Below are 11,201 nucleotides of genomic sequence, written 5' to 3'. Positions count from 1 at the left end.
GCCCATCATCAGCACCAGGTGAAACACAGAGCAGGACAGACAGGCATACCTCAGAGCAAATTAAGACCAACATTGTTAATATAAAAGAGGAGAGCATTGTGTTTATGTGTGTATTTACATGTATGTATCATTTTAATTCACCTTGAGCCATCAGGCTGTTATTTTAACAATAGTCTTCACTGTGAATCACTTTGAGTGTCAGGAGTTGCTTTTGAAAGAAGCAATTATTGTACATTCCATATTGTACAAGTATGTTCTGACCAGAAACCTTTTCCAGATCATGTTTATTTTGTTAGATCTATGTAATTAGGTTAGGTCTATATTTAGTCATACAATGTGAGTACAAGTAAAAAACACTTCTCGAGAAATTGCTATAGGCTACATCTACGAACAACGCAGTAATAACCCAAAATATAGCATTAGCGCCCTATTGGCCCCCCCTAAAAATAAAACCTAGAATCGCCACTGGTTATGGAATGTAGTTTGAAGGTTAGAAAATGCCAGTTGTCTCTATTTAAAATTCAATTTGATGAAATTAAGGTGGCCATAAAGTGACTGGGTATGAATACTTTCTGAAGCAACTAAATATACTGAGTGTTTTGTGCCGTGGTATCCACTCTCATTCAATAAAACACAACTCCTGTGATTGATTCAGCTTTCAGATCTTTTTAATGAAGGCAAGTATAGAAGAGAAAAGATTTTCCAACAGTTAAAGTTCAAATGGTCTATTATTGACCCAGAATATTGTTAGGCAGAATTTAACACTGGGCTAGAGGCTGTACAGATGAGACAGCAGTGTTTACTCTATACTGATCTGTGGACATTTAAATCTTATCCATAAGGAAATTGCAAATAAGTAGCCATCAGCTTTTGAAGTGAGAGTAATTAGGTCACTTGAATCATTTTATGTCATCTGAATAAAAAGGGTGACTATATGGTTCAAATGTGAGTTTCTCAAACTATGCTTTAACAAAGGACCAGGGATCTACATGTGACATTATTTTCCAGGTGTTGAGAGTATATGCACAGTTGTATACATATACACACTGTATGTTTCAGGATTAGTTGTGTGAAATACAGACTAGTTATTAAGTGCTAAACAGAAGGCCTTTAATTTACCGCTTAACACCATCCAAATGCCCCTCACTATCTAATTTGAAAACAAAGAAATCACATTCATATCCTCAGCAGAACACACAGAAAAATATACTTCAACTGGCTCTCAGCAAGACAAAAAAAAGAATTTTCTAAAATAAATTTCACTTCAATTTGGCCATGACAAAACACATACATGATTCTTTGAAATAACCCGAAAAATGATAAGACGTTTTCCTATTTCTAACAAGCATAGTGGGATAGGGTAGAGCTCGTCTTACTTTTCTCACATGTATGAGCTTGGTACTCCAGCTGGTTAAAGTCAGCTGTCTATTTCTGCTGTGTCCTCACAAAAAAAGGCTTGCAGAGCCTTCCCCCTGTGGATGTACTTGAGGGTCTCTATTTCACCGCCACTGTTGCTGGGCTTTTGAAAATGGATCTCCAGGTGGTCCTGCAGGTCCTCCTCATCCACCATGTCCTCAATGTCATCTAGCAGGATGGTTCGCTTGGGACAGCCACAAAAGGTCTGAAATCAACCCAAAAGATCAGCCTTATTGTCACTCTGCAGTGCTGCACAACTTGTCTCATCTTCAGTCATATTGAATTTTTGAAAATTAAATTAGGTGCAATGTCTGCTTGAAAAAAGTTTGGTCTATGATAAAAACTGCAGAGAGCTCAAAAGCCTTGATTTGTGTGCCAGAGGTACACATACAGTACCAGTCAGAAGTTTGGACACACCTTCTCATTCAGTGGGTTTTAATTATTTTGATGACTTTCTACAAAGTAGATTAATACTAAAGACATCAAAACTCTGAAAAAATACATCTGGACCTATGTTGTAAACAAACAAGTATTTAAAAAAAACAGAATATGTTTTATATTTTAGATTCATTAAGTAGGGCTGCAAGGTGATGCAGTTAGTAGCACTGTTGCCTCGCAGCAAGAAGGTCGCCGGTTCGCATCGTGGTGGGGGCACCGGGATCTTTCTGCGTGGAGCTCGCGTGTTCTCCCCATGCAGCGTGGGTTCTCTCCGGGTTCTCCGGCTTCCTCTCACACAGTCCAAAAACATGTTGAGGTAATTGGTGATTCTAAATTGTCTGTAGGTGTGAATGTGAATGTGCTTGGTTGTCTGTCTCTAAGTGTAGCCCTGGGATAGACTGGCGACCTGTCCAGGGTGTCCCCTGCCTTCGCCCTAAGTCAGCTGGGATAGGCCCAGCTCCCCCGCGACCCTCGTGAGGATTAAGCGGTGTATAGATAATGGATAGATGGATGGATTCATTAAGTACCTCCCTTTTGCTTTGATGAAAGCTTTGCACACTCTTGGCATTATCTCAGTCAGCTTCATGAGCTCGTCTCCTGGATGGTTTTGAATGAACAGCTGTGCCTCGTCAAGAGTCAGTTTGCGGAGTTAGTTGCTTTCTTCATGTGTTTGAGACCATCAGTTGTGTTGTGCAGCAGTAGGGTTAGTACACAGTGGACAGTCCTATTTGACTACTGTTGTAGTCCATAGTATGGCAGGAACCACTCAACTCAGAAAAGAGAAACGATTGTCCATCACTAAGACATGAATGTCAGTCGATCTGGAAAATTTCAAGAACTTTGAATGTGTCCTCAAGTGCAGTTGTAAACACTAGGGCCCGACCGATTTATTGGTTGACCGATTAAATTGGCCGATTATAGCCCATTTTCAAAATACTCATAATCGGCTGGAATATTGCCAATTAAAAGCCGATATATTCTTAATTTCTCACAAAACAGTAAATGCTGTTATGTGTCACAGTCGCTTTCGTACATTCATTTTGTACAATTTGATTTAGTAAAAAGACAAATATTCTCCAAGGCAAAGGCATTTAAAACACTCAGCAACACCATGAAAAGCTCAGTTTTTGCTTGTTGTAAACAAGTCAGCCTTGGACATGGAGATGAGGAAGAGTTAAGATAGCTGACGACCGTCCAGCGGTGAGATCACTCACTCTGCCGCAAAGTCTGAAACCATAGTAGTGCATAGAGCCTCACTCTGACAGAGAACTACTAAAAACAGCTTTTGAAACTTTCTATCCAACCTTTTAACTAACTTATTCAACTTACATTTTTATTAACTTATTCTCATCAACTTTAAAGACAGCTCAGTCTTTGAGAGTCCAGAACATCAGAGGGCTGCATCAATAAAGTTCTGCAGTGACTTCACTCATTATGCTGCTTGTATACAGCAGACACCTACAGTCTAAATCTAAAGATAAAGCCATCAGTACAGCTGGTAGCTATATTCATGCTCCATAGAAAGAAAAATGCACAACGCAAATTTAAAATAAAAGACCCCACATTACAGACATATTTGTTCTGAAAACCTTTTTTTTACTGATGCACATTATGTTTAATGCTTTGTTGCATGTTTTTGTACTTGAAAATTCCTCTCTGTTGCAAACTTAAACAAATACTAAAGGACAAAGTGTAAAACAGTAAAAATGTTTTCCTGTGATTCATATGTTTGTTCTTGTAAGCATTAAGGGACCAAAAAAGAAGCTATTTATTCACTATATATATATATTTTTTTAATTAATCGGCCGATTAATCGGTTATCAGTTTTTTTTTTTTGTTTTTTTTTTGCCAAATATTGGAATCAGCATTGGCCTCAAAAAATCCATATCGGTTGGGCCCTCGTAAAAACCATCAAACACTCTGATGAGACTGGTTCTGATGAGCAGCGTCCCAGGAAAGGAAGAACAAGAGTTAGCTCTGCTGCAGAGAGAAGTTCATTCAGAGTCACCAGCCTCAGAAACCACAAATGAACAGCATCTCAGATTAGAGCCCTCAGGTTTTTCACAGAGTTCAAGTAGCAGTCAAATCTCGTGCCTTCATGGCGGAATCGCTGCAAAGAAGCCACAACTGAGGATGAACAACAAGAAGAAGAGAACTGTTTGAGCCAAGAAACACAAGAAACGGACATTAGACCAGTGGAAATCTGTACTTTGGTCTGAAGAGTGCAAATTTGAGATTTTTGGTTCCAGCCACTGTGTCTTTGTGAGACCAGAGAAGGTGAGCAGATGAAGGTTTCTACATGTGTGGTTCCCACCGTGAAGCATGGAGGAGAAGGTGTGATGGTATAGGGGGGCTTTGCTCGTGACAGTGTTGGAGATTTGTTCAAAATTCAAGGCACATAAACCAATGGCTACCACAGCATCTGGTTTGTGCTTACTGGGACTATTACTTGTTTTTCAACCAGACAATTAGCCAAACACACCTCCAGGCTCTGTAAGGGCTGTCTGACCAAGAAGGAAACTGATGGAGTGTTGTGTCAGATGTCCTGGCCTCCACAACCACCCGACCTAAACCTAGTTGAGATGGTTTGGGATGAGTTGGACCACAGAGTGAAGGAAAAGCACCAACAAGTGCCCAGCACCTCTGGGAAGTCCTTCAAGACTGTTGGAAACCATCCAGGAGACGAGCTCATGAAGCTGACTGAGAGGAATGTCAAGAGTGTGCATAGCTGTCATCAAAGCAAAAGGGGGCTACTTAATGAATCTAAAATATAAAACATATTCTGGTTTGTTTAACACTTTTTTTGTTTACAACATAATTCCATCTGTGTTCTTTCATGTCTTCAGTATTAATCTACATTGTAGAAAATAATTCAAACAAATAAAAACCATTTAATGAGAAGGTGTGTCCAAACTTTTGACGGTCCTGGACCGTCAAACCCCTACAACATCATAAATTAACTTTCATGTATTTTCCTCATCTCACATCACATCATATTACACAACATAGTGAAATATATGTGAAAGTGCAGTGATATGACTCAGAAAGATCTCATTTTCATGTAATTTTGAAGTGCTGTTTGCTGCCACATTCTCTGAACCACAGAGGCCCCGTTGCACAACCCAAAGGACGAAGGATCCAAGTTTTGAAGAATTTTCTTAACAGATAATCAGCAGCCTTTTCAGCTAATAATCAATTAAACAACATCATTCCTAAGGTATTATAACATAAAATAAGTGGCTCCAACAGGTAATACCATGGCATGGGCCACTCTAAAGGTGCAGACAATTCGCAATCAGACCACAGCGATGCTGTCATACTGCACTTCAGCTTCCCTGCAAAAGGAGAGCTCTGGCTGGTAAGCATTACTGTCACAGAAGACTTTCTAATGGTGGGGCTGGAGCCTATCCCAGCCGTGTCACGGTGAAGGAAGGTCCACCTGGACAGGTAACCAGTTTATCACAGGGCTACACTTAGAGACCGACAACCAAGCACACTCACATATCATTACAGAAATATACAAATGGTTTGGGTAATTACCCATGCTATTTATTTAGGAAAGATGTGGCATAAACCTGACATTGGGTGGTGGTCTAATACATTTGTTAAGCACTGTACTTTACTAGCCAAACTTTAACAATGCTCTCTAATTGCCGACATAGAACTGCTGGTAGTCAGAGCAACTGCCTTTTCTAACAAGTTTCTTAATTGAAAAGTTTGAAGTAATCAAGCTATCAGATAAATGGAGTAAAGAGTACAATACTTCTTTAGACCGACATAGCACCCATTTGTCTGAACAGACTTGAATGTGTTCAGAAAAAGTGAGCTAATTGTGGAATTGATCGTCATGTGAGTGGCGAGAGAAGTGTCAGTGTACCTGGGGTATTAGAATCCAGCTAAGGTTTTGTGACGCTGAGACACACAGACCTCAGCACATCCTGCCTGCCGCAACTTCAAGGCATCCTTTACTTACATGGCCTGTCCGATGTGTGAACAAGAATCAGACTGATAGAGCAGTATGTGTACAGGGCTGTAAGTTTTGTCTTGTGACTTTCACTAATAAAGAATGACACAAACTGCATCAATCAGTTATTCTCAAGATTGGTCTTCAAGTTGTGGATCTGTGGTTTGCTAAAAATTCAGAGGTGAGTAACTGCTAAGTTCTGCTTTGCAGCATGCAATGTGCACAAAGGGAACATATGCCTCCCTTGGTCGACAGACCATGAATGCAGATTGGAGTACAGATGTTGTACAAACAATGAATAACTGGCAATACGGACTACATTAACTTCTGCATGGAGAACACTGCGCCCTCCAAAGTGGTACGGTGTTTTTCCAAAAACAAACCTTCAGTGACCCCTGAGACAAAAGTCCTTCTGAACAAGAAGAAGAGGGTTTTTAGATCGGGGGACAAAGAGGAGCTGAGGAGAGTGCAGAAGGAGCTCCAGCTGAAGATCAGGAAGGGGAAGGAGAGTTACAGGAGGAAGCTGGAGGAGCGGCTGGTGCAGAACCTACAATATTATATCCAGTTTTCTCACATGCAATATACCCCTTACTGTGTGCAATATATCTGCCTTTGTGCAATAATTCTCATAACCGTACCATACTTATTCTGTACCATATTTTTATTGTATTCTATTTATCTTTTATATTTTCAATTCATAGCATCCATTATATGGACCTATAGTGTGTGTGTGTGTGTGTGTAGCTCTTTCGTATTACATTTCCCAGCTCTTACTATTTATAGTTTGTTTGTTCTCTTTTCTTCCTGTCACATTTTTGTGCTTTTTCGTGCATCTATACTGCTGCAAAAATGTGAGTTTCTCCAATGGTGGTGAAAAATAAAGTGCAATCTAATGTAATCTAATCTAATACATTGAACCAGTCTCAGAGCTATAGCTCACCTGAAACTTGCGCAGCTGGTACTTGTATACAGGTCCAACCTGAACATTCACTTCAGTGTCGAGGTCGACAAGGTACCTTCCTCTTAGGGCCAGGCTCTGCACAACTACAAACATCCAAAGACAGACACATTAACACTCACACATTTCAGTATTATTACAGACTGACATACCGCCACAGCGACGGCTTGCCTTGACTCTGAGTAATCACTTGCCATTTTATTTTGTTGAGTCGTTTAGTTTCATGCCAGTTCCATGTATCACCTGTGTTCAATCAGCCAATTACTCACCTAGGTATATATACTCCCAGCAAATGCTCTCCCCCTTTCCCGATTCTCCTTGTACTCACCAGAGTTAGGCATTCCAGCCATTCCTTGTGTTAATTTTATGTCCCTTTACGTGTCACCACAACCTACATTTTATCTTTTAAAATGAAACATCACTTGGCCTTTCCATTCTCATTTTAATACAGTCATAGAACACCCATATGTGAAAATTAAATATATACTGAATTATTTCAATTAAATTTTGATTTGTACTTAAGAAACAAATACATATTTGGAAAGTGATCATGCTATTGTGGAATAAAAAGTTCACATTTAAATTACCATTTAAATAAAGGACTAAGGACACCTTTGCAGAGGGCAGCTCACCTGACTTCATCAACTCCATAACACCCTGACCCAGACCAGATCGCTGGTCTCCCACTAGTCAGTCCAGCCCAGGCCAGGTTTCATCTTTTCTTATTTATGTCTGTGTACCTAAGTCTAACTTCCGTCTGCTCTGCCTTAGTGCCTCGACCGGTCCCCAGCCTTGCCTGGAATCTCCCCTGATCACGCACTGCTGCATCGCTACTGGAATTCCTCACTTGGAACAAGTCACTCCCCAGCTAGAAATTTTGGTTCTTGGGACGTTCTTAGAATGTTGACTGGAACGTTGTTGCAATGTTTTCAGCGGAAAGTTTTCTTTGAGTTCCGAGAACATTACGGGAGAACGTTCCCTAAAAACATTCAAAAAATGTTTTGCAATAACCCTCTTAAAATGTTAACTGACAACATTGATAATAATCCATCCATTACACACTATACACTATACACAGTTTTAATTTTTTTAAACTTTTTTTTTTGTTGCTATGGCGCCATGAGAGTGGCAGCCAGTTGCAGCGGCTCCTTCCTACTTTGTGTGTTTTTAGCTATTTACTTCGATTTGTCTTGCATCTTTTTAATATTTAAATTTCACACAGCTGTACCCCATTTGTGTGGGAACAGTGGCGATGCAGATGGCATTTTTGTTGGTGTGTTCTTTGCTTTGTGCGAGTTTTTGGGGTCCGCTCTGGTGAGCCATTGAGCCATGGCTCTATTGTTTTTATACCCGCAAACAGCTGTTGGCGCTGAGCCAGGCCAAGCCACCGTTGTGAGAGAGACCGAAAATCCCCAACGAGCTGGAGGAAGAGGGGATGCAGTGCAAGAGTGAAGCGTCGGCAGAAGGGGAGACACTACAAGCTGTCCGTCCGTCCATCATCATGGGATACGTAAAGTCTCTCCCTAACGGATGGAAGAGCTAACAGCTAACAGCGCTGACCCGGCTGCAGTGGGAGTATCGGGAGTGCAACCTCATGTTGTTCACAGAGTCATGGCTGAACGAACTCACTCCAGACTTGCTCTTAACTCTGGACGGATTTCACCTGGTCAGAGCGGACCGGAGCTGGAGGGAGAGTGGTAAGAAGAAAGGCTGGGGACTCGCCATGTATGTGAATGAGAGGTGGTGTAATGCTGGCATGTTAGCATTAAAGAGCAGCGCTGCACAAAGGATGTTGACCTGCTGGCGGTTGGTTTGAGGCCGTTTGACCTGCCGAGGGAGTTTTACCACATCCTGGCGATTACAGTTTACATCCCCCCCTCGGCTGATGCTGCTGCGGCTTGTGAACTCATCCATAGTTAAGTGTCCCAGCTGCTAACATCACACCCTCAGTCTCTGATCGTCATCTCAGGAGACTTTAACCATACATCGCTCTCTACCGCTCTCCCCACATTCAGCCAGCATGCAGACTGCCAACCAGAGACGGTGGGGCCTTCGACCTGCTGTGTCACCAGTCTATCACAGGGCTACACTTAGAGACAGACAACCAAGCACACTCAAATTCACACCTACGGAATTACCAATTAACCTCAACAAGCTGGAGAACCCAGAGAGAACCCATGCTGCACGGGGAGAACATGCAAACTCCATGAAGAAAGATCCTGGATGTCTGAACTGGCGACCTTGCGATCATTGACCAACCCACTCTACCACCTGAGCCACAGCTGCCACCCTAGACCATGATGCACAAATGTGGTTGTGATGTTTTTCAGCAGGAAGTTTTCTTTGAGTTTCCAGAATGTTCTGGAATAATTTTCTCTAAAAACATTCTAAAACTGTTTTGCAATAACCCTCTTAAAATGTGAAATGACAACATTGCTAGAATAATGAACTTTTAGGAGAACCTGTAGGGAATGTTAGTCAAAGTTGTGGGAACATTCGCTGCTAGCTGGGTCAGATCTCCTGCCTGCCTCGGCCACCCTATGCCTCCACTGGATGCTACCCTCTACACATATGCCAATCACTGCCTCACAGACTACCTGTACCGAAGCTAAGTTTACCGAGCCTCTAGCCCAGTGTTCTGCTGGCTCATTTCCTCATCGCTAGCCCAGTTCTTGTTCTACTCATTGTTCCACTCTTGTAGAACAATGTGCCTTGTGATCTGGTTTCAGTTAGCTCTTGATAGAGCTTAGTGTTTTTGTGTTTTAATGTGGATGGAGATTTAAATAGTTTCGAAAAACACCTGTATGTGTATGGACTAGGGCTTAATAAATGTGGTCCAGAGAGTTGTACCTCCAGGGTGGAGAAATGTAATGTGTCCTGTTCCAGAGTTTTTATCATATTCCACTCTCTCCACCTCTCCGCCTCCTCTGCTGGGCCTGGAGAAACTAATCTCAAGACGGTCCGTCATTCTCTCATCTGGCAGGGAAGGTGGGATATTGGAAACTTTCAGCTCTTTTCTGGAAACATCAAGGTGAACCTAGATTGATGAGAACACACACTGATTACAGGAGAACACAGAAAGGACATGGAAGATCAATTACAGTGTGAACAGACCGGACACACGGACGAAGCACTATTTTTCTGTATGTCGGTACTGTGAGATATACTCTGAATTCATTCTGTTAGTGTGTTGGTGAAAATAAAAGTACATTTGATATGCTGGTTGGGACACATTTTGTGGCTGTTGTACTTTGAAAATGAGAAAAACCTTTGCATATACTTCTGCAAAATGAAAACCAGATGTTAAGAAATAACTAAATATCAAAATATTCATTTCACAAGAAGAACCATGATTAAAACTGTAAATGTCAAAAATATCAAAATCACATTAATAAAGACTAGATTAACGTTAGCGTACCTGTTTGTAAATGTTGCCTGCTGCTTTCATGTTCGCAGTTCCTTAGCTGTTTTGTTGCCCCTATTCTGATCGTAATGAACTGAGTTCATAAATCAGTTTTTACAGGAACCAGTAATGCCAGATAACATGACTGATACGTAATGTTGATAATTGTATGGAGCTCCTTAGTAACAGCAGTGCAACATGTCTAACTGTTAAACCTGCTCACAAAGAGATTCTTCAGGAGCCTGGGAAACTTACTAATCAGGAGCTGCAGTGTGTGATACCAAATACTACAGGTCATCCATATTAAAAGTGTTTCGTTCATTTGTCTACTCATCGCTCTTACACAATATTGTTTGTTTCTCCTTTGTTGGTCAATAATGCAAAATATCTGATCACGGTTCCTGTGTTGAAATATGACTTTTTAATGAGCTATAGTTTTGTTTTTGTCATGAAAAAAAAGTTGTTCATAATATCAATGATACATCATTGTTTTTGTTTTTTTTGATAAATTTAACAGAAAGCAGAAAAGCACCACAACTGTCTAAGAATATACCTCAAACTTCACAGCAGGATCCATGGTGATTCTTCTTGGTTTCACATCTAAAATGGCAGTCTCACAGGACACAGAGCACTTGGCAATCTTCAGAATCTGAGAGGCAACTGCAAGGATCAAGAACATGATAGAGAAATGTCTGTCAGTGTAATTCTACTGTGCACTCCATGTTGTGTGGTTGAATGACACTGAAGTTCACTTTACCAGACTTACTCTGATTACAGAGAGGTACAGTAAGTCAGGTATGTTGGTACAACTGCATCCCATTGGCTCCAGTAATGAAAAACACAGCACTGCCCCCTGCTGGCTGAATAGCAACATCAACCAAAATCCACTAAACAACTACTGAGGAGGCAGCTGTGTTGGGTTCTTTCACAGACAGTGAGGAGTGTTAAGAGCTTAGCTTTCAGGCCACTTATTTGAACAATAATGCTGTGGGTATTCTGGTAGATTAATCATAACAATTGGA

At 41.1% G+C, this 11,201-nt stretch overlaps 1 protein-coding gene across 1 annotated transcript in view; it reads right to left on the bottom strand.

Annotated features, from left to right (window-relative positions):
* Window positions 1-646: 646 nt before the first annotated feature.
* nmi (N-myc (and STAT) interactor) overlaps window positions 647-11,201 on the bottom strand; it is a 14,770-nt gene continuing 4,215 nt past the window's right edge. The window contains exons 6-9 of the mRNA XM_008296832.1: window positions 10,733-10,839; window positions 9,627-9,813; window positions 6,759-6,862; window positions 647-1,621 (exon numbers count right to left, since the gene is read on the bottom strand). Of these exons, the coding sequence (XP_008295054.1) occupies window positions 1,418-1,621; window positions 6,759-6,862; window positions 9,627-9,813; window positions 10,733-10,839 (602 nt within the window). The 3' untranslated portion in view covers window positions 647-1,417. The remainder of the gene's footprint in view (window positions 1,622-6,758; window positions 6,863-9,626; window positions 9,814-10,732; window positions 10,840-11,201) is intronic.

This window comes from Stegastes partitus, unplaced genomic scaffold (assembly GCF_000690725.1).
Source record: "Stegastes partitus isolate 25-593 unplaced genomic scaffold, Stegastes_partitus-1.0.2 Scaffold1155, whole genome shotgun sequence".
NCBI classification, from domain to species: domain Eukaryota; kingdom Metazoa; phylum Chordata; class Actinopteri; family Pomacentridae; genus Stegastes; species Stegastes partitus.
The sequence above is the reverse complement of the archived record's forward strand: the minus strand, read 5'-3'. Positions and strand labels throughout refer to the sequence as shown.